At 37.2% G+C, this 25365-nt stretch overlaps 1 protein-coding gene across 1 annotated transcript in view; it reads left to right on the top strand.

Annotated features, from left to right (window-relative positions):
• The window catches only part of TMEM232 (transmembrane protein 232), a gene marked incomplete at its 5' end in the record, with an annotated part of 218900 nt that extends 212333 nt beyond the window's left edge, over positions 1–6567 (top strand). Inside the window, 2 exons of the mRNA XM_021695786.2 lie at positions 4328–4421; positions 6332–6567. Coding sequence (XP_021551461.2) covers positions 4328–4421; positions 6332–6523 — 286 coding nt within the window. The remainder of the gene's footprint in view (positions 1–4327; positions 4422–6331) is intronic.
• Positions 6568–25365: the final 18798 nt, after the last annotated feature.

The following is a 25365-nucleotide window of genomic DNA, read 5'->3' as shown; positions in this document are numbered from 1 at the left end:
TATATATATATATATATATATATATATATATATATATATATATATAATATAATGGACTATTACTCAGCCATTAAAAAGAATGAAATCGGGCGCCTGGGTGGCTCAGTTGGTTAAGTGACTGCCTTTGGCTCAGGTCATGATCCTGGAGTCCCGGGATTGAGTCCCGCATCGGGCTCCCTGCTCAGCAGGGAGCCTGCTTCTCCCTCTGACCCTCCCCCCTCTCATGTGCTCTCTCTCATTCTCTCTGTCTCAAATAAATAAATAAAATCTTTAAAAAAAAAAGAATGAAATCTTACCATTTGCAAGGACATAGATGGAGCTAGAATGTATTACGCTAAGTGAAATAAGTCAATCAGAGAAAGACAAGTACCATATGATTTCACTCATATGTGGAATTTAAGAAACAAAACATATGAACATAGGGGAAGGGGAAAAAAATAAAGAGAGGAGAGCAAACCATAAGAGACTGTTAACTATAGAGAAAACACTGAGGATCGATGGAGGGGAGGTGGGTGGGGTTGGGCTAAATGGGTGATGGGTATTAAGGAGGGCACTTCTTGTGATAAGCAATGGGTATTGTATTTTGGTGATGCATCACTAAATTCTATTCCTGAAACCAATATTACACTATATGTTAACTAACTAGAATTTAAATAAAAACTTAGTAATAAAAAGATCATCTTGAAATAGGGTGTTAAAGAAAAATTGCAGTGGAAATTGAAGAAGACTTTATTCAAGTCTTGCAATAGAGGAGAGAGATTGAATTCAACTCCCTTGAAACAGACAGGAGGATTTTTAAGTGCTGAGGTAAGGTAGTGGAAAAGTACCAGAGGATGTTAGAGGAGAGGGTGGTCAATGTGAAGTGGTCATCTGTGCTTGCTCTCTGTCACTTTCTAACTTAGGCTCCTACTCTACCACAGAGATTAGAAGATAGGGGCACTGTCTTTCTTGATTGATTGCATTTTAAAGGGATGGCCAGGGGCCTAGGGTCAGGAAGAAGCCTGTCTAAAGTTTAGTCAAGGTTAAGGGATAGTTAAGGCCCTCTTGCTCATTTGGGCCTTAAATCCAATGACAGTGTCCTTGTGTTCTTACAAGAGAAAGAGAAAAGACATACTGAGACACAGAAGGAGAAGGCCATGTGAAGACAGAGAAATATGGGAGTGTTGCGTCCATAATCTAAGGAATGCTAAGGATTTGACAGCCATCAGAGGCTAAAAGAGGCATGGAATGTCCCCAGAGCTTCCAGAGGAACCAATCCGGCCAACACCTTGATTTAGGCCTTTTGGATTCAAGAACTGTGAATGGATTTTTTTAAGCCTATCAATTTGTGGTAATTTGTTATGGCAAACCTAGGATTGCTATATAACAGCTTTCTGACAGGTTTCTCTCCAGTTCTCATTTAACTCCAAACATCAAAATTGTACATCTCACTAATGATTTAATTGTTTTGTCCTCTATTCCTTTTTTCTTTTCTCTTATTTTTTCTTCTTTTTTAAGTACCAGCCAAAAGCCATGACTTCCTCCTCTACATTCTTTTGATAATGCTGCTAAGGATAATACAGCTGAAACTTGTTTAGTATTTGTTCCATCAAACAAGCTTTATGCCTTATCCTTTTTAATCTTCATACAAACATAACAAGGCAGGTACTATTATTTTTTATATTAAAAATGAAAACATTGAGGAACAGAGGGATTAAATAGTACTAAGTGGCAGAATGAAAATTTGCTTTGAGATCTGACTAGAGAGCCCGCGTGCTTAACAATTTTACTATATTTTTCTGTTTAATATCACTGAATGTCTCATGTTGCCTTCTATTATAAATAACTATGCATTTTTCTTTTTTAGTACAAACATTCAACAGAGATAACTAAAAATCACAGATGCACAAACATATCCATTTAATCTTCCCATTTTAAAGGATTTCTAATATTATTTATATTGTGGTGCATTTCTTTCAACTTTTATAATTCAGGAAGGAGTTGAGGCAACTCGTGTGAATACTTTTAACCTTTAAATAATTTAAAAGTTCTGTCTTATTTATCTTTTTTTAAAAAGATTTTATTTTTTTGAGATAGGGTGCGAGAGAGCATGGGAAGGGGGGCGGGAGAGGGAGAAGCAGACTCCCCACTGAACAGGGAGCCTGATGCGGGGGCTCAATCCCAGGACCCGGAGATCATGACCTGAGCCGAAGGCAGACACTTAACCGACTGAGCCACTCAGGCACCCCTTATTTATCTTTTCACAGCATTTAGCACAATTCTTTGAATGTCAGAAGTACCCAAATTTTACTGAATGAATATAGTTAACCCAACTTTCAGCCCCCAGTTGTCCCCCAATTTCCCAGCATTCTAGGATTGTATTTTCCTTTAATATTTTAATTGAATGGTGCAGACTCCTATCGTATATGCAATGGGAAGCCCACTGCTCTTCTGCCCCACAATGCTTCTGAATCTTAGGAGTTGGGAGAGGGGTCCATATATGTTCCCTGCTCACCTACCACTTGAGTTGTTTTCCTTTGAACTCCTGCTGTTAGCTTCATTCTGTGACTTGTCTCCTGAGACTGCCATCTTCTTGCTGTCCTGGACACTGTTCTACTGACATGAAAGTGCTATCTGGCAGACTCCTACTGATTGCCTGGAATGTAAAGGGGATTAAAGCATATCACAGCTTTCATTTATTCATTCAATAATTCACCAAACATACAAGCAAGCATTCACTGAGTGTCTAGGGGCACTGTGCTGGGCATTGGGGAGACCAGTGATAACCAAACAAATGAAAGTCCCCACATTCATGTAGTTCATACTAAAGTGAGAAAAAGAAAACTCCCACAGATGCACAGATGAATATAAAATTACAACTGAGGTAAGTATGATGAAGGAAAGGCCCATGGAAGATTGAGAGCTATGGTAGTGGGCCTTGAACAGAGAGCAGAAGGATAAGTACGCATTAGCCAGCCCTGTGGCAGAGAGAGTTGGGGGAGAAGGGCACTGAAGAAAGGATGACAGTACATGCAAACAAACCATAGTAGGGTGGAGCAAGGTACACTGCAGCAACTACAAAAAAGCCCATTGCTAGGGATGCATAAACCTAGGCCAAGAAGGGAGAGGAGTGAGACTGGAGAAAACATGCAAAGCCACTTTACCAACTGCATAGTCTACGTCAGGCTTCTTTAACAACAAATGGGATTTTAATTCTAAAGTTATTTGGGAGTTATTGAACAGTTCAAAGTAGGGGATTGACATGATACCCTTTGTATTTTGAAAAAAAAAAAAATTCTGGCTACTGTATACAGACAAGAACTAAAAGGGTGAGGCATGGTAGATGCAGGGATTCCCAAAGGAAGTGTTGGTCCAAATGAAAGATGATGGCTTAAAGTAGGGAAATGATGGTGGAGATGAAGATAAATGGAAAGATTTGAGAAGCATAAAGCAAGAGGACCTGGTGATATGAGGGAAGCATAGGATGTCAAAAATATAAAGCTTGCTGAAATGGTATAGGCAGCAAATTGCAAAAAAATATATGTACAACCCTGCAGTCTTAAAAAGTGATCAGACTTTTATGAATATGGGAAATTTTCATGAGCTATGTCTCATCTTAGCTTCCTGCCTAAGGGCTTTTCCTTTATGCCCACTTTCTTTCCTTTAAAACCATATTCTCTACCACCATTTTGTTGCTTTACATATTTCTGGACTCACACTAATTTCTTCATAATTTTAACATAATACACCTATTAAGTGGACAGCTTAACACTAAATCTCCACTACTTTAGGGCCTAGATTTGCACTGCCAACACTTCTATTGAGCTGTTGCTAAACTGTCTGCCATAGTTTCACCCTTTACTCTACAAAGATCTTGGAGAAGTACTGAAATCAAACTTTTTTTTTTAGTGTATCTTAGATCAATTCTTAAGCTTAGACTTTCACGGAACTTCCAGGGTCATGGAGTTATGTAAGACTATGGTTACTTTCATCTCCCCATTGAGTCAAATTATTTCAGGCTTCCCTAAACCCTTCATTTCCTAGTATCTCCTGTGTTACTGACCAGCTGTAGTATTTATACCTCCTAGAAGAAGATTAGTTTTTTATTATTTTCTAGTTCTCATACTGCATGTCATTCCCTATCATTCAAAATGTCAGTTTAGGTATCCCAAAATGGCTTACAGAAACCAAAAGCTATAGATAATAGTCTACAAAGAATAAGTAAAGTACTTAATGTTAACAAGGTAGAATCAAAATGCTTAGTATGAAATGACTTGCAAATCCATATATTCCTTGGAGAAGGAATATCTATACCTAATATTGGATCTGTTTTTGTGCTCTTTTGAAGGGAACATCCTTCTGTATCAGAACTTCCCCTGTTTTCTTACCCAGATTTCTTCACCAAGGCTGATGAAGAGTTGGCAAGAATCATTGACCATCATGTAAGACTGACTTTCTTAAATTAGCAGCAAAAGCTTTGTTCCTTAAAGGCACTTTGAATTAGAAAGTGTAGTTCTGAGGCTGAAACATTAACACGTGGAACTTAAAAATAAAGCCATGATTGGGCTTTGCCAAACTTAATTATATCTTACTGTGCTATCTGTATACTTCAGTGCCTTTATTGGGTTCCAGGAAATTTGGCTTTCTGTAATTTGTGAAATATTAGCTTTATCCTGTTTCCTGAATTAGTACTGATTTCTTGTGACAAAGATCTGATATTGAACACTGAACAGTGGATTCTTTTATAGTGTAGTTTTAAAAATGGAACAAAAATCTTTTGACTCAATTTTTGATGACCATTCTTTACCCTTGAAATATTAGAAGGACTTTAATCATTTTATTCTTGATATGAGTTAAACAAGCAGTGGCCATACAAGGCCATTCACTTAAAACACTTTACTCCATTGAGCTATATTTAGCTGATGATTTCTTATGAAATCATTTTGTAACTGCTGCTTTTTTAGGAGTAGAGTTGGAATAGGAGAGAAAATATTTATTTTCTGTTTTTCTTAGAATATAGTATGGACTAAATGGCATATAGAATGTGTTTAAATTTTTAAGAATTAATCCTCTGTTGATTTTTTACAATGTAAAGATCAAGGTCAGGAAGTACACTGAAATCTCTCATATAAGGTAGATTAGTTGTCTTTGTTTATAGATAGTCATTAATACACCAACTACCACTTTTACGCTACAACATAAAATCAGTAGTTTTGTCAAACAGTATTATTATTTAGTTATATGGTAAAAATTATGTCACAGATGGGTATCATAATTATCAAGTTAACTTTGTATTTAAAATTTAACTGGAAGAAAAGTGAATATGATTTTATTAAACTTTTTTATTTAATATTTACTCTGAGTATGTTTAAAAAACTTAATGCCTTTGGAAGGTTGAGAGATTTGTTGTAAATTCTGTGGTTTAGTCCTGCTTATTAATATCTATATACCCCAAATGATAGTTATAATCCAGAGCACTAGTATACAGTAATTTATAAGTTAATTGATAGGTCATTAAGCATAGTCTGGTTGTCTGTGAGTATGGATGGGCTGAGGGTAACAAAATAAGAAATAAGCAAGGGTATGAAGTGTCTTTTGGAATTTCCAACATTTCATGCCAAGGGTCATTCTGTCCTGAACTTTTTTACCTGGCTTGAAGACAGATTACCACCTCTTTCACCACTTCCTTCATTAAAGATAGTAGAAGGGAAGCAGGATCCTCATAATGATGTTTGGTTGATTTGCGGTCCTTACTTCCAACTACTGAGTCCTAGAACTTTTGCCTCCACATAATGCTGTTATTGTCATTAATTAACACGCTTGATTGAGGTGAATCCCTTAGAAGTCTTTGTATTTGTCTGTTGCAGAATCAGCATTTGTCTGCCCATCAGTTTCATTTTCTACTTCATATGTAATAGTATCACAATTTTGCCTTTCACTTTAATTTGGGTTTTATTTTTGTTTTGCTTTGGCTTGATTTTTTATTTTATGATTCCATGCTATCATGTAAATACCAATATTGATTAAGAATTGAAATTCCTTTGTAATATAAAAATGTAAACCCTATCATCTCTTCCTTTGACTGGTTTATTATTATTAGAAACATTAAGAGGGACTATTGGTTTCTTTTTCTTTCTTTTTTGGGGGGGAGGGAGTGAGACTTGTATACTTTCTAATAGAGGGCTTATATATTTTTCCAGTTATGGGTGGGTTAAAATTCCTCAAGAATATCTGTGAGAAAAACTGAGAAGATAATTGGATATAGAATCTGCATTTTGAGAGGCTAAATTGAAATATTTTTTCATTTTTTCATGGAAAATCATATGTAAATGACACTTTCTCTCTGTGACAGTGGCAGGAAGAGCTAAAGATTCGACAGAAAGAAGATGCAATATGTGAGGCCCAAGAACGTAAAGACAAAGAGCTAGAGGAAAGAAATCACTTCAGAGAAATTATGAAGAGTAGAGAAGAGAAACTACACAAGCAAACCAAACCCTATGAGCTTCTTCCTAGAACTGAAGTAATTTCATTAGAAATAAAATAACCCCCCAAAACTGAAGTCCATATGCCAGAAATTGCATGAAAGAGACCAAGATAGCTAGATGTTAGGAAAAATTCCTTCTAATTAACTAGAAGCCATTTCTTAGGGGTTGTTATCCTGGTGTAGACTCTTTAATAGTCATATCTTAGTCCTAAACTAACAGCTCTTAATCACATTTGAGTGACATGATTTTACTAGTTAAATATTTTCAAGAATATGTCTAGAGCTCTTCCTAATTGACTTTTTTCTTGTGATCATACAGCATACTTAATGATTCTCAGAGTATTGATTTTCAGTGGACAGTTAGATGGAAATGAATTATAAATTATTAATGAGTCACATTTAAGAATTATTCCTTGAAATAGGATAATCACCAACTGATACTCCTATATTAACTATTATACAAATAAAAGAAGTAAGGCACCTGCTTGGATTTGTATTTCATAGTCAATGCCACATCAAACTATATGTCAGAAACTTGAATTCAATAAAGTACAGTAGATAAACAAATCTGAGCAGGCCATTCATCTCAGGATGATTTGGTCTTTGGAAGATACCAAAGGAGACCCCTGAGTGACAGTGGTTTTACCTTGCCAGATGAGTTTATGAGGATGGATCTGGATGGTCCTGGAAGGTACAGGAACACTTACCAGAGGGATTCAGCCAATTAGGAGTGATTTTTTAAGTGGCACTTCACTTCTTCTGAAACTCTCAATCTATAGATTGGGTTGAGGTTCCCATGATGGCTTACACTCCTTTTCTGAAAAATATAGATAATAACCACACCTCGGTTTCTTGTACTCAAGAGACAGTTACTTTATTAGGGATGTTAAACTCATATGACTACCAGGTTAGGAAGGTAACAGAAATCAGTGAAAGGGGCTATGGAATACCTACCCCATCTAAAGAAAGTTCCCAGCACTTGGCTACACTCAGCAATATATGTGCAGTATTATAGCATCATACAATCTTCCAAGAAGGAGCTCTTAAATAGGATTACTTTTTAAAATAAAAATTGCTAAATTTTAAAATATTAGCAACTAATTTTTTAAAATCACATAATTTGGGGTTAAATTTGTGACCCATATTATGTAAATGTACAGTATCATTCTTTAAGATAACAATAATATATAGTAGAAAAGTGAGAGGGAGGAAGGGTGTTTTTATTATGATTCCCTATAAGGCTGTTTCAAATCTATGTGGCTCTTCCCAAACCTTTTGTGTCATCCTGGTCTCAATATCTCCCAGTGTGCCTTTCCAAATACCTTCATTAATCTGTGCTCTCTTCATATATGAAAAGAAATCTCTCCCACAGAAGGCCAGCCAGTCCCCTTTCCCTGAATTTCATCCTTTTGAAAATCTTGCTTAATCAACTATTCACTATCCCCCTTGAAGGAGCTCCTTATCACTCACTCCTACCCACAGATACCTCAATTTTCTACCAACCTTTCATTCAAAGTACTTTCTCCTTAAGTCCTTCAGTGATAGCAGCTTTACCAGACTGCCTTTTAAAGTCATAACCTTTCTGATAGGCTGTGAGAGAGGGAACCACTGGGCTGTGAGGTGTGGGGAAGGGACTCTGGACATCTCACTGCTACTTACAAGAATGTCAGCAAATCCTGCTGTTTTAGAACCACTTTCATACAATTCTGGTGCTTCCAATTTCTGCACTATTCTGGTGCTCTGGGACATGGATTAGTCTGCCTTAAGGCTTCCCTACTGCAGACTTCAGTTTATTTATTTTTCTGCCCTGCTTAGTCTGTTCCCACTTGTTCACCTGCTTTCTAACTTCCACATTTTTCTTAGTATTTCCAATGTACTATCCTATTTTCTCCTTATGGATTCATGCCTTTAAAAAAAGTAATTCCTTGTGTAAGACTGTTGAATCACAGACCTGTACCTCTGAAACAAATAATACATTATATGTTAAAAAAAAAAGAAGAAGAAGATAGTAGGAAGGGAAAAATGAAGGGGGAGAAATCCGAGCGGGAGACGAACCACGAGAGACTATGGACTCTGAGAAACAAACTGAGGGTTCTAGAGGGGAGGGGGGTGGGGGGATGGGTTAGCCTGGTGATGGGTATTAAAGAGGGCACGTACTGAATGGAGCACTGGGTGTTACATGCAAAAAATGAATCATGGAACACTACATCAAAAACTAATGATGTAACGTATGGCGATTAACATAATATAATAAAATATAAAAAAAAAAAGATTAAAAAGAAGGAAAGGAAAAAAAAATGCAGACCTGGCCAGAAGGACCAGTCTAGATGCCAGGCCCCAGACCCTGCCTATCCCAAGAGTTGAGGGGGATCAAGAGCTTCATTTCCCTGTAACCCTTTTATGGCACACCTGTTGGGAAGCTCTTACAGGAGAAGAGGTCAGTGAGGGCCAGATAACTGAGCAGGGTTTCATGGAAGAGGTGAAGGTAGAACTTGGCTTTGAAAGGTGGTAGGTTGGAGGGGCAGTATTGATGGAAAAAGACATTCCAGCAGGGGAAATGACATAGAGCAGGGCAGAGCAGTGGAGCAGAATACTAGATCTGTGGGCTCTGGGGAGGCCGAAGGCAGTGACAGATGACAGCAGGGGATCTAGGTTGAAAGGCAGCAGAATTTTTGTGCACTAGACCCAGAATAGAGAAATCCTAGAAATGATCACATTTAGACTCAGGGAAGAAGGAGATGAATATTTTTAAAAAGTCTATGTGTTGGGGAGAACTGAGGAAATAGACACTTCTGTACGATGCTGGTGCAATATACATGGTATGACCTCTTTGGGGGAAATGTTGGCAGAATCTACCAAAATTACAAATGCACATATCCTTCGACCCAGAATTCCACTCTGAGGAATTAATTCTACATAAATAGGTATACATCTTGTATATCAGTATGTACAAGGTTAGATACTGTATCATTTTTGTAATAGCAAAGGTTGAAAACAAGATTTGGAAACACTGAATATTCACTAACAGGGGCTCATTGAATAAATTATGGTACACCGATACAGTAGAATACTATATAGTTCTAAAAAGAACAAGAGAGTCCTATGTACTTCATGTTTTCAAAGATACGTTAAGTGGAAAAAGCAAGGGACAGGATACAATGTTTAAAGTGCTCATGCAGCTGCATAAAGCAAGGGAAAGAAGAAGTGTGTGCATATCTGTGTATATATTTATGTATAAAATAAAAGATTCATAAAAAATTAAAAAAATAAAGTAATTCTTTTTCTATCATAGTAGAGATTTGTAAGGGAGCAAAAAAAGAATAATGTATATATGTGTGTGTGTATACATACACACACATATGGAGAGAGAAAGAGATTAGTCAGAATGTTTATACCTTTATTCTTAAATTGTTTTGTAAAATTCTTCATTCCTATTCTTTAAAATTCTTAGAATCTGGCAACACGCATCTCTCTTGGTCTTCCTCCTATACCTGGAATGTTAGAAAAGGCTGGGGCTCGTAGATCTGGGTTCACATTCTAACTAGGCTCCCTGCTAGCCATGAAACATTGGGTATGTCACTGAACCCACTGGAACTTCAGTTTACTCATTTATAAAATGGGTACCATTTGTGTAAAGAGTGGCATCAGTCAGAAGTGAATCAGGAAAACAGAAATGTGTCAGTCATTTTAAGAGAGAATTTAATGTAAGGAATTGTTTTAAAGGTGTTAGAGAATTGAGAAAATGAAAAGGAAACATAGAAACGACACCAACTGCAAGAAATTGCTACCACCTCTATGGCCAGGGCATCAGAGGGAAAGAGGGCTGGGTTATTGGAATCTAGAAGCACTGGAGACAAGCTGCACAAGGTGGGATCCAGCCCTCTGTCAGGAAAATGCTGCCCTACTCTTGCTGGGACCTCTGACAGGGCACAATAAGGCAGGTTTGGGGGCACAGAGAAAAAAAGGAAACAAGAACAGATTGTCTAGGGCTCAAATCATGCTGCCAGGAAGAGCAAGAAAATGTGAAGAATCAGGTTCATCCTTTGCCATCCCGGAGCTTTTCCTCCAGTACTCATGTCCCCAGCATCACAAAGCAGATGGAAGGGTAGGTTTGGGGCTGAAAGACACTAGTTAAATAATTGGAAAAAAACATGTAGTGCAATGCCTAGAACGTATTACTCCATGTAATACAAGTTAATCCAACCCCTTTTTTCTTCTGCATTTTTGGCCCTCTTTTTTGCAAGTTTTCCCTAGACCCTCCCCCCAAAAAAAGGAGCTTGGAAGAAAGCATCACCTTTTAAGTTAATGTAAATGTAAAGCAAGTTTATTGTAATTTATCTTTATAACTAACCCTTAATTCTTCCAGTAAGTACTTAATCTAACACAAGATCAGCTGGAACTCTTTGTAATTTACCCTTCATATTGATTTTGCCTCACAAATCACAAAGTGTTCTCTGAGTCCCAGGCTGGGTTGGGCACCAGGTGGATTCTCTCAGTGACTCCTGTGCGTTTAGCTTATGGTTTCTGAGCCCTAGTTACTTATTTTCTGAGTCTCCCCACTTCAAGTTGGTAAGAGGAAGAAGGAGAATGAGAAACATATTCCATGTCTATTAACTCTCTGCAGCTCTTACTCATCTTTAAGTGCCTCTACTGCTTGGAAGTGTTAACTTCTCTAGGTCTAAATCCCTTTCTACCTAAAACTCATTTCCATGACTAGTTTCTATGCTACTTTCACTCTATGTTTACATTTATTTTGAAAGAGTAAATCCAGGTCTTCCTACATTCATTTACTATGATTTCTCTATAGATTTCTCTTAGCAACTACCACAGCAGCTTCTTTTTTACATCAACTACCTAATAAACATTTCACCTTACTGAGAATGAAATATTTATAGGAATTTTAACCAGTTTTACTAGGGTATTAGAAATTAAACGATACATTAAGGGACAAATAGTAAATAAATTCTGAGTAGCATAACATGAAAATAAGCATTTCCTCTAGTGCAATTTAATAAAGGTAAATCAAAAGATTTGGAAAGATTTGTGGTGCATGCCAAAGAGAAGTTTAGGGAAGAAAACAACCAAAATAAGTATCTCTACTCTGACATTACTGAGTGCGTGTTTGGGGGCATGATGAGGTAATAGACAAAATAACTCATGGCAACAATTTTAGAAACTCTATCGTAATGTTTAGCAATTACAATTCAAGTAATTGATTCTTCTGCTCTTACCCGTAAAAATCCTCTTTGGGACATATGACTGTTGTCTACTAGTTGATTATGAGTGAACTTTCTCACTTTTTTTTGAATCTTTTATATCAATATATCCAAAAAAAGTTACAGTATGTAACTAGTAAATACAGTTCCTTCTTTCCATCTACCACCATAACCATCCCACCATTGTCCATACCACACAGTCCTACAGCAAGATTTTACAGTAGTGGCATTTTTAAGTTGGATAATTATTTTAATAGGCCTTGGGCCTTCCGAGCATCTTCAGCTATTTAGCAACATCTTTGGTATCTACCCGCAAGATGTAAGCGGCAGCTCTCACCCCACACCCCTGCCAGTTCAGACTACCAAAAGTACCTGGGGGAACAAAATTGCTCCTGGTTGAGAATGACCAGCCTATAGTTTCACTGACCTTGACTTCCAAATTCCAAAGTTAATTTCTTGGTGATTGTTTTCAGGTTTCTTTCAAATTTTGTCCAACTGCGTACACAGGAAGCTCTCACTTTTGGTCGGCTGGTGACTCCCACTTAAAATCACCAGAGGTCTCATGAAGCCACTTCATTCTTCCTCATGTCTCCATTTGCTGAAGTGGAAATCCAAACAAGAGGACCCCTATTTGTTTTATATGTGATTACCTGGTGATATTTATCACCTTTCCTGTGGGCTAAACACAAAAGAAGACAGGAAGCCATGAAAACTTGCTCTGCCAATGCCTGTATAGAAAAGACATGCCTCGTAATAAATTCCTCCCACACTGTACTTCACAGCCTTAGGCTGGCCACTTAAGACTTTAAGTATTTGTAAGGCTCCTTGTACTAATTCTAGGTATTTTCTCTGACATGTAGGATGTGTTTGGAAATTTAGAGCAAAACTCATTTTAAATTATCATCATCTATAACATAAATTCACATATTTATATAGTTTTGCAAATTTGTTGATGATTTGGTTACTTTAGAGCTACATGCATTTTTCATAGTGACATAGATTTCAAGGATAATTTGGCTTTAATGTTATTCAAGCTCACTTTTTCCTCCAATCATTCTAGCTAAGGGACCTATTTACATAATACCTAGTGCCTTGTTATTTGTTTTATTCCTGCTTCATTGGAAAGCCAAGAGTAAACAAAAAGAAATGCATTTCCAAAGCACTTTTTAGTTGGAAGATCTTTGTGGTATCCAACTTTCTAGTGAAATTTCCCAAGCCTATTTTAGACTGGAAAAGGCAGGTTCTTTTTTTATAAATTAATGAACATGGTAGAAGTTAAGCATTTCAGAATCATCAGTGCAACTTTTTTTTTAAACATTTTTTTTAAAGATTTTATTTATTTGACAGAGAGAGAGAGCAAGAGCAGGAACACAAGCAGGGGGAGTGGGAGAAGGAAAAGCAGGCTTCCCGCTGAGCAGGGAGCCCGAGGCGGGGTTCGATCCCAGGACCCTGGGATCATGACCTGAGCCTAAGGCAGACGCTTAACGACTGAGCCACCCAGGCGCCACTCAGTGCAACCTTTTTATACATAGTCAGACTACTAGCAGTCCAGTGATGCCTTGAGTATTTACTCTCAAGTTTCCTTTTAAAAACATTCATTGTATTTCACTGGAAAACTGAGTTTGACTAAATGCTAAATTCTCAGGAAGACTGAACATTGGTAGCTTCCTGGTAGGCCCAGGCAACCAAAAGCCAAAGAAAGAGAAATATAATGCTGAGAAATCATCTTTCATTTAAATTAGCCATCATTCATTCCCCATACCTGGTTTAAGGAGAAGGGTGAAAATAAGCCTAAAACCCAGTTATTTAATTACCAAATAATAAAGGTTTGAAGTCCCTTGAAGAAAAACTCTAGAGTCAATTACAACCCTTGCGGCCAACACAGATGAAATCAACACTCATGAAAATAGGGAGATGATAAGGAGGAATGAAAGAGCTCATAAGATGTTAGTGCTTAGAATCAATAATCTAGTGCTTTCATTTTACAGATGAGAAAACAGAGCACTTGCATTTCACCAAGCTAAAGATAAGATATTCATTAGTTCACAGAATACAACAAAACTATGAAGCAGGTACAATAATGTCTATTGAATCCTGAGGAAACGGGCTTTTAGAAGTAATGTGCAACAATGTCACTTAGGTCTGTGAGCTCTTAATGACCATACTACACTTCCTTAGAGATTTGGAAAAATAGTAGCAATCAAGAGTCTTACCCAAAGGCCAGTTCTGCTTATGATACCATTCTGAGGCTCTCTGTTCAAACATACATGCCATTATGAATACACACTAACAATATAGAAGAAAAACCACAAGTATATAAAGTTGAATTGTAATAAAGTTTTAGATGAGCTCTCAAAGGAATTAAAAAGTTAAAATTCTTAAAAAGTTTGACAATTCATGAACTATCAAGTGAAGTCATGATTGTTTTCAGTAATCATTCAGGAGCGAGTAATAAGATGCTACTCTATTTATCCCATTGTATAGTTATTATTATGATGGTTTGGAAAGAATAAATTGAATCTGGGAAGCAGAGTTGTAGACAATAGGAAAAAGTTTTGATTGTGCCATTTCTGTGTTCTTTGTAGAGTCACTCAATTCAGGCAAATGGAGGTTTTCTTGCCTATTCCTTGACTCTATTTTATTGACATGTTGTATTTGTCAACTAGGTATTATTTGAACCTTGAAGAAAATAAGTTTTTAAAAAGGATTTTTGTACCACATCTTCCTTATCCATTCATCTATCAATGGATACTTAGGTTGCTTCTATATATTGGCTATTGTAAACAGTGCTGCAATAAACACAGGGGTGCATATATCTTTTGGAAATAGTGTTTTCATTTTCTTTGGGTAAATTCCCAGGAGTGGAATTACTGGATCATATGGTTATTTCTTTTAATTTTTTGAGGAACCTCCAGAGGGGAGGTGAGTGGAGGGATGGGCAAAATAGGTGAAGGTGAGTGGGAGGTACAAGCTTCTAGTTATGGAATGAGTAAGTCATGGGAATAAAAGGAACAACATAGGGAATATAGTTAATGATACTGTAATAGTGCTGTATGGTGACAGATGGCACTTAGACTTCTGGTGAGCACAGAATAATGTATAGAGAAGTTGAGTCACTATGTTGTACACCTAAAAATTAATGTGTCATTGTGTGTCAATTATACACATAAAAACAATTTAAAGAAAAGGATTTTGGTAATAATTGCAACTAGATATAAGGCACAAATAATTCAAAAGGCAAACCTTGGATTTTTAACTCAGATTTCCTAGCTCTTATTCTTATGTCTTGTACCACCTCTACATCAATATAATGCAGGTAATTTTAAGCACCACCATACCTCACAAGAACACTGATGGCTATATTTTAAATGTGTATGTGAAAAGTGAAATGGAGTATTAATCCAAGGTTGTAGATGCAGCACTGTCTGTTCCTCCAGGGACAGCAAAATAGCTTTTGGAAAGTAAAGTAGGTATTAAAACCTGGATTTACAAAGGTGGTCTTATTTCTTTACCATTTGCTATGATTCTAAAGCTTGTATTTCCTGTTTACTTGCCTCCTTCAAATTACTCTAGATAACCAAGTAGCATGGCAACAATTTTAAAGAAGAACAATAGGCAGGCCAGTGAATATGGGGATGGTGATGATGAGGAGGAAGATGATAAGGAGGAGGATGATAAAGCCAATGTGTACTGAATCTTTATGTTTTACTATGAGCCAAATACTGTGTTAATGTTTCTCATTTAAATTTAGTTTTCCACAACTCTGGACATATGTGCAATTATCTCTTCTTACAGATAAGGAATTAAGGCTTAGCGAGGTCAGTTAACTTGAGGTCAGTTGCACAGCTACTAAGTGGGCCTTTTGAACGTATGTGACTCCCAGGCCTATGTTCTTAAGCGCAGTGCTACAGCGAATCTGCAATTATGTCAGCATGTTAAGATTAAAATGGTGACAGACACAAGGATGATGAGGAGAATGAGAATAAACTTCTTGAGAGTTAAGATTTTGTATTTTCACTCAATGATGTTATTGCTCAGAACTTGTAACAGTGTCTAGTCCACAGCAAGTCCTCAATACATGTTTCTGGAATAAATGAATGTATATATGTATGTATATGTAGATGGATGGATGGATGGATGAATGAATGATATGAAAGAGGGTTTAAATATTTCTATAAAACTAAAAAGCTCATTTAGAGAAGCATGTTCATTTAACAGCAGTGAGTGAGTACCCCTTCACACCATGCCCTGTTGTGCTGTGGGTACAGTGGTGGGCCTACTCTCCTGGAGTTTACCATCTGCTTGCTGGCTTCCGTGTCTATTATAAATGCAAAAGGCTTGCATATCATACATAAAATACAAAACGGAATGTAGTTTAACCCCACTGTAACTGACATCAAAGCCAGTATTTATATTATTGGAGACAGGGCACAGTGGGGAAAAATCATCCTGGTTATATAGAAAAGGTAATGCCCTTCCCAGGTTACCTGATTCCAGGTTCATTAACAGGGTCTGTTACATTTCTTCCTCACATACAAGTTACTTTTGTGAGTACATTAAAGCCTTTAGAAAATGAATTTTTTACAGGTATTATAAATACTGGCATGCTTCTGATATTGTACAAATATACTGACTCCTGTTCATCTGTAGCTCTGATGTCTCATTTGGCTTCTCCATCAAAAGCTTCTCAATCAAAAGCAATGATTAAAGTATATCTATAGTAGAGCTTCTTCAGTTGCATTCACCACCCCCCCAGCATGAATACCAGGTCACGAGACCTGTTGCCCAAGAAGAGAGGAAAGATGGGTCTTGAGGAAGAGAGGGCCCAACCCTCTACCAGGCAGGGAGATTGTAAAGAGTAAGGGCTAGAAGGGATAGATTTAAGTGTGCTTGACACCCTCACTGCTCACCTCAAGGTAAGGGGTGCTTACAAATATCCAGATAGATAAGGAGCCTGAGCACCTCAGGTTAGTGGCATGACCTGCTATACCACTGAGGAACTGGTAAGTAGAGAGAGGTATTATATGCAGGCATTTCCAAAGACACAGTCTGTTGTCTGGGTGAGATGAGAAGCCAGAACTCTGGTGCTAGCACAAGAAACACAAATAGGGAAGATTAGATATACTTCAGGACACATTAGTACAAAAAATGTACCAGCCCATCCATTCTGCAGTAGAGATCAGGGAGAATCCACCAGACACTGGAAAGATTTAAGAACCCAATCACCCCTCCACTACCTTACATGGGCCATATCTCTCCTCCATGTGTTCAAATGTCATTTTAGAAAAGAGAAGAGAATGAGAGGTAGAGAATCTGAAAGGCAAAACAGTTATCCCAAAAGAAACAAGTTAATATTTAAATAATAGCTTGAGATAGAGGCTGGGAAGATGGCAAAGTATGAGGACCCTAAGCTCACCTCAACCTACAGATACAATTAGATAACACATCAATATAAATAACCCAGAAAATAACATGAAGACTGGCAGAACAAACTCCATAACTAAATGTAGAGAAGAGGCCACATCAAAGAGGGTAGGGAGGGTGGAGACTTTGTGGAGATCAAAACGGATCCTAGGACTGTCTTCAGGAAGGAGGGAGGGACCCACAGACACGAAGAAGGGAGAGAAACAGACTATTACACTGGGGAGCCTGCACAGGGAAGACAGATCCCCATAATACTTGGTTTTGAAAACCAGAAATGATCAACATCACTAGCCATCAGGGAAATACAAATCAAAACCACAATGAGATACCACCTTACACCAGTTAGAATGGCCAAAATTAGCAAGACGGGAAACAGCAAGTGTTGGCAAGGATGTGGAGAAAGGGGAACCCTCTTACACTGTTGGTGGGAATGCAAGCTGGTACAGCCACTCTGGAAAACAGTATGGAGGTTCCTCAAGATGTTAAAATTAGAGCTACCCTATGGCCCAGCAATTGCACTACTAGGTATTTACCCCAAAGATATAGATGTAGTGAAAAGAAGGGCCACATGCACCCCAATGTTCATAGCAGCAATGTCCACAATAGCCAAACTGTGGAAGGAGCTGAGATGCCCTTCAACAGATGAATGGATAAAGAAGATACAGTACATATATATACAATGGAATATGACTGAGCCATCAGAAAGGATGAATACCTACCATTTGCACTGACATAGATGGAATTGGAGGGGATTATGCTAAGTGAAATAAGTGAAGCAGAGAAAGACAATTATCATATGGTTTCACTCATATGTGGAACATAAGGAATAGCATGGAGGACTACAGGGGAAGGGAGGGAAAACTGAATAGGGAGAAATCAGAGAGGGAGACAAACCATGAGAAACTCTGGACTCCAGGAAACAAACTGAGGGTTACAGAAGGGAGGAGGATGGGGGAATGGGATAACTGGGTGATGGGTATTAAGGAGGGCATGTGCTGTGATGTGCACTGGGTGTTATATGCAACTAATGAATTGTTGAACACTACATCACAAACTAATGATGTACCATATGCTGGCTAACTGAACATTAAAACAAATAAACAAACAAAATGAGCGGCCAAATTTTGTGAGTTCTTAAAACCAGCAGGACTTAAAACCTGGCATTTTAAGAAACAGTGGACTGACTCTGTGAGAGCCTGGAGGGTGACAGGAAACTGAATCCTTGCCCTTAAAGAGATAGCATAACAGCCCACAGAGATACAGCACAGAAGGAGCAGTTTGAAAATTGCCTGACACATAGGAGAGAAGGGAGAGTTATTTACTAACCATAAAGCATGTTCCAGAGGGACAAAGAACCTTGGGAGACTCCTCCAGGAACAAAGGAGCTGGCAGGCACCATTTTCCCCCCTTGCTCCCCAGCATAAACAGTTGGAACCAGCTGTGGAAACCTGCAGAATCAGTATGGTGCCAACATTCCCTACCTAACTTTCTTGCACTATAACCTGCCCAATAGCACTTCAGTGGATCAACCCCCTCTAGCCAGGCTGGCTTCTGTCCAGATGCTGCAGGCCCCTACCCTAGAAGACCAACCCAAATCTTGCAAACACTGTGCATCTTGCCCTCATGTGCTTTGTGGGTCTGCCCCATCCAACCCAGCCAGACTTGGTCACAGCAGCAGCAACAGCATCATCATCAAATACCCTCTCGCAGAGGACCCTGACACAAACCTTGCTAAAACTGCGTGCCCGCCCGCAAGCTTGTGGATTCACCCCCTCCAGTACACTCTTCGCAGGAGCCCATCCAAATCAGGGCCACAAGCCTGTCAGTGAGCAAAGAGTTCTGACAGGGGACCTGCACCTCTCCGAAGTAACTCCTGCCCTGGGGTGAGGGAAAGATAATGACACATACCAGTAAGACTGTGGCCCTAGCAGTGGGTTGGGGGAAGAAAGCTGGTCTGATTGCGAACCCCGCCAACGAATGAAACTTCTGAGGGAACAATACAGGGAAAGCACATTGCTACTGCATCTCTGGCAAATGTCTGGTCTGACTCAACTCAAGCCCAAGATGGCCTCAGATGAGTCCACTAACACTGCAGGGAACAAACACTGACCACAATAGGCAAAGAGCCACAGCAGACAACTGGACTGAAAGCAAAAGTGGCTCAGCCACAACAGCAGAGTGCATGCAACACACATAGGAGACACCCCTGAAGTGTCAGGTTCTGTTAAAAAGAGGACTCTGTACTGCAAGGCATTACAGGTCCTCTTCTTCATAAGGCTACCACTTTCAAGAGCAGAAGATGTAGCCGACTTTCCTAACATATAGAAACAGACACAGAGAGTGAGACAAAATGAAGAGTCAGAGGAATAAGTCCCAAATGAAAGAACAGGACAAAACCACAGTATAAGACCTAAGTGAAACAAAGATAAGTAATAGGTCTGATCTAGAATGTAAAGTTATGATCATAAAGATACTAACCGGACTTGAGAAAATAGTGGAGGACATTAGTGAGAGCCTTAACAAAGAGATAAAAAAGAACCAATCAGAGATGAAAAACACGTAAATGAAATGAAAAATACACTATGTGGAATAAATAAAAGACTAGTGGAAGCAAAAGAACAAATCAGTGACCTGGAGGACAGAGTAATGGAAAGCAATCAAGCTGAACAGAAGAGATTAAAAAATATATATATATCATAATAAGAATAGACAGGAAACTCAGCAACACCACCAAGCATAACATTCACTTTATAAGGATCCTAGAAGGAGAAGAGAGAAAAAAGGGGGCAGAAAATGTAAGTGAAGAAATAATAGCTGAAAATGTCCTGAATATGGGGAAGGAAACAGAATTCAAATCCAAGAGGCACAGAGATCCCCCAAAAAATTACCCCAAGAAATGCCACACCAAGACACATAGTAATTAAAATAGCAAAATGTAGTGATAAACAGGGAATTTTAAAAGCAGCAAGAAGAAAGAAAACAATTACATACAAGAAAACCCCACAAGGCTGATTTTTCAGCAGAAACTTTATAGGCCAGAGAGGAGTGGCAGAATATATTCAAGGTGCTGAAAGGGAAAAATCTGCAGCCAAGAATACTCTATCCAACAAGGCTGTAATTCAGAATAGGAGGAGAGATAGAGTTTCCCAGATAAACAAACATTAAAAGAATTCATCACTACTAAACCTGCCCTACAAGAAATGTTAAAGTTGACTCTTTGAGTGGAAAGGAAAGACCATAAATAACTGTAAAAAAAAATGGGAAGGATAAAAGCAGTCAAATTAAGTATATGTATAAAAATAAGTCAAGCAATTCACAGGATAAAAGGATGTAGGGTATGACAACATATACCTAAAACGGAGAGGTGAGAGGACTAAAGATTGCATTCAAACTTAAGTGACCATCAACTTAATATAGCCTGCTATATGCAGAAGATGTTATATACAATCCTGATGGTAACCACAAATCAAAAATCAGTGATATGTATGCAAAAAATCAAGAGAAAGGGATCCAAATATATCACTAAAGAAAGCCAACTTATCATGAGAGAAGAGAGTAAGAGAAGAAAGGAACAGAGAGAAACTATAAAAACAACCACAAAACAAGTAACAAAATGGCAATAATACATACCTCTCAATAATTACTTTGAATGCAAATGGACTAAATGTTCCAATCAAATGACATAAGGTGAAGGAATGGATAAAAAAGCAAAACCCATCTATATGGTGCCCACAAATGACTCATTACATACCTAAAGACATAAAGATTGAAAGTGAGGGGATGGAGAAATATTTATCATGCAAATGGATGTGAAAAGAAAGCCAGGGTAGCAATATTTGTATTGGACAACATAGACTTTAAAACAAAAATGGTATCAAGAGAAAAAGAAGATATATCACATGTGAATATTTATGCAGCCAACATGGGAGCACCCAAATACCTGAAACAGTTAATAACAAACATAAGGAAATAATCAATAGTAATGCAATAATAGTAGGGGGCTTTAACACCCCTTACATCACTGGAAAGATTATCCAAACAGAAGATCAACAAGGAAACTGGCTTTGAAAGACACATTGCACCAGATGGGTTTAACAGATATATTCAGAACATTCCATCCTAAGACAGAATACACACTGTATTCAAGTGCACACAGAACATTCTCCAGAACAGATCACATATTAGGCCACAAAACAAGTCTCAACATATTTAAAGAGACTGAAGTCATATCATGCATCTTTCGGACCAGAACAATATGAAACTAGAAATTAACTACAAGAAAAAATCTGGAAAGAACACAAATACATGGAGGTTAAATAACATGCTACTAAACAATGAATGGGTCAACTAAGAAAGCAAAGAAATCAAAAAAGTCATGGAGACAAATGAAAACACAATGTTCCAAAATCTTTGGGATGCAGCAAAAGTAGTTCTAGGAGGAAAGTTTATAGTAATACAGGCCTACCACAGGAAGCAAGAAAAATCTCAAATAAACAACCTAACTATATACCTAAAGGAACTAGAAAAAGAACAAAGAAAACCCCAAATCCATAGAAAGAAGGAAATAATAAAGAGTAGAGCAGAAATAAATGATATAGAAGCTAAAAAAATAGAACAGATCAATGAAACGAGGAGCTGCTTCTTTGCAAAAATCAATAAAATTGATAAACCTTTAGCTAGATTCATAAAAAAGAGAGAGAGAGACAAAGACAGAGAGAAAAAAGGACTCAAAAAAAAATCAGAAATGAAAGGGCAGAAATAACAACTGACACCACAGAAATACAAAGGATTATAAGATATCATGAAAAATTATATACCAACAAATTTCACAACCTAGAAGAAATGGATAAATTCATAGAAACGTATCACCACCCAAAACTGAACCATGAAGAAATAGAAAATTCAAACAATCCAATTACCAGCAATGAAGTTGAATCAGTAATCCAAAACTCCCAACAAACAAAACTCCAGGACTGGATGGCTTCACAGGTGAATTCTGCCAAACATTTAAAGAAGAGTTCATACCTATTCTTCTCAAACTATTTCAAAAACAGAAGACGAAGGAAAGCTTCCAAATTCATTCAATGAGGCCAGCAATACCCTGATACCAAAATCAGATAAAGACACTACAAAAAAGGAGAAGTACAGGCCATTATCTCTGATGAACAGAGATGAAAAAAATCCTCAATAAAATATTAACAAATTGAATCCAACAATACATTAAAAAAGTCATTCACCATGATCAAGTGTGATTTATTCCTGGATGCAAGGGTAGTTCAATATTCACAAATGAATCAACATGATATATCACATCAATGAGGCAAAAGGTAAAAACCATATAATCCTTTCAATAGATGCAAAAAAAAAAAAAGCATCTTACAAAGTACTACATCAATTCTTCATAAAAATCCTCCTCAAAATAAAGTTTATAAGGAACATGTCTCAGCATAATAAAGGTCATGTCTGAAAAACCCACAGCTAACATCCTCATGGTGAAAAACTGAGAGCTTCTTCCATAAAGTCAGGAACAAGACAACAATGTCCACTATCACCACTTTTATTCAACATAGTACTGGAAGTCCTAGCCACAGCAGTCAGAAAGATAAAGGGGAAGGCATCCCAATCGGTAAGGAAGAAGTAAAACTTTCATTATTTGCAGAAGACATGATGCTCTACATTCTAACCCTAAAGACTCCACCAAAAAACTACTAGAACTGACAAATGAATTCAGTAAGGTTGCAGGACACAAAATTAATGTACATATATCAGTTGCATCTCTATACACTAATAATGAAGCAGCAGAAAGAAAAATTAAGAAAACAATCCCATTTACAGTTGCACCAAAAATAACAAAATACCTAGGTCTACGAGGAGGTGAAAGAACTGTACTCTGAAAACTATAAAACGTTAATGAAAGAAATTGAAGATGACACAAACAAATGGGAAGACATTCCATTCTCATGGATTGGAAGAACAAATATTGTTAAAATACCCATACTACTTAAGGTAATCTACAGATTTAATTAAATCTTTATCAAATGCCAACAGCACTTTTCATAGAACTAATACTAACAATCCTAAAATTTGTGTGGAACCACTAAAGATCCTGAATAGCCAAAGCCATCTTGAAAAAGAGGTATCACAACTCCAGATTTTAAGTTATATTACAAAGCTGTAGTGATCAAAACAGTATGGTACTAGCACAAAAAAAGACACATAGGTTAATAGAAAAGAGAGCCCAGAAAAGAATTTAGGATTATATGGTCATTTAATCCTTGATAAAGGAAGCAAGAATATGCAATGTGAAAAATACAGTCTTTTCAACAAATGGTGTTGGGAAAACTGGACAGCTACATGCAAAGGAATGAAAGTGGACCACTTTCTTACACCATAACACAAAAATAAACTCAAAATGGATTAAGGACCTAAATGTGAAACCTGAAACCTTAAAAATCCTCAAAGAGAGCATAGGCAGTAATTTCTCTGACATGAGCCATAACAATATCTTTCTAGATATGTCTCCTGAGGCAAGGAAAAAATTAAAAATAAACTATTAATACTACATCAAAATAAAAAGTTTCTGCACAACAAAGGAAACAACCAACAAAACTAAAAGACAACCTACTTAATGGGAGAAGATATTTGAAAATGACAGATTTGATAAAGGGTTAGTATCCAAAATATATAAAGAACTTATACAACTTGACACCAAGAAAACAAATAATCTATTTAAAATGGGCGGAAGACATGAACAAACATTTCTCCAAAGAAGACATAGATGGTCAACATACACATGAAAAGACCCTCAACATCACTCATCATCAGGGAAATGCAAATCAAAACCACAATGAGATAGCACCTTACATCTGGCTGAATGGCTAAAATCAAAAACACAAGAAACAACCCTATGATCCAGTAATTGTACTACTGGGTGTTTATCCAAAGAATAGAAAAACCCTAATTCAAAAAGATATATGTACCCCATGTTTATTGGAGCATTATTTATAATAGCCAAATTATGGAAGCAGCCCAAGTGTCCACTGATAGATGGATAAAGAAGAAGTAGTGTATACATACAATGGAATAATATTCAGCCATACAAAGGAATGAAATCTTGCTATCAGCAACAAGATGGGTGGAAATAGAGAGTACGATGCTAAGTGAAATGCCAGTCAGAGAAAGACAAATACCACATGATTTCACTCAAATGTAGAATTTAAGAAACAAAACATGAACAAAGGGGAAAAAAGAGACAAACCACAAAACATACTCTTAACTATAGAGAACAGACAGTTGCCAGAGGAGAGGTGGGTGAGGGGATGCTTGAAATAAGTGAAGGAGATTGAGAATACTATCATCTTGATGAGCACTGTATAACATATGGAATTGTTAGATCACTATATTGTACACCTGAAACTAATAAAACACTGTATGTTAATTACACCAGAATTAAAATTTAAAAAAGGAAGAATGTCTTGATTTCCTAGATTTTCCTATAATTTTAAAAATGGACTGAGCTTCAGCTTTGCCCTGCCCCTAGATAACCAGCAGAGGGAGTCTCTTGAGGAAGAGCAGTTTTAAAAAACTTCAGAAACTAAATTTTCTCTTTATATTTAAAATGTATTATTAAAATAAATTTGTATTCTTGCAACATATAAATAAAACCTACTCACACATATAAATAGATATACATGGACGGAGAGTCTAAATACTATATACCAATCTGATATATGCATTCATTTATTAATTCATTTAGCTAATATTTATTTGCTGCCCGCTGGGTTCCAAAGACTTTTTGGAACTGGGGATATATCAATGAATCAATGAACATGAAAGAAAATATAGTACTTTATGTGTTAAAATATATATGTCTATGTGTATAAAATAAGTAATAAAATATGATATAATTTCAGATAGGGATAAGTGAGGATAACAATAAAGCAGGTAGGGAGAGAGTAGTGAGGGAAAGTTCATTTTAGATGGAGTCATTAGGAATGAACTTTCTAAGGATTTTGGCAATATTGGAAGAAAGAGAATGAGCTACCTGATTTCCTGGGGGAAGAGAATTCCAGTCAGTTTTAACAGCAAGTAAAAAACGCCTGCAGTAGTTTAAATTCATGCTTTTTGCTAAATATTTTGTCTTTTCCTCTCTTCCAGGCACATGGGAGCAATGTACTTTCTGGCCCTTTTGTGTTGTGATGGGTCGTATGGCAAATTCTGGCTAACAAATTGTGAAAAGTAATAATGTTCATCACTTCTAGA

Source organism: Neomonachus schauinslandi, chromosome 7 (assembly GCF_002201575.2).
Source record: "Neomonachus schauinslandi chromosome 7, ASM220157v2, whole genome shotgun sequence".
Classification (NCBI taxonomy): domain Eukaryota; kingdom Metazoa; phylum Chordata; class Mammalia; order Carnivora; family Phocidae; genus Neomonachus; species Neomonachus schauinslandi.
This window is presented reverse-complemented; position numbering and strand designations above follow the sequence as displayed.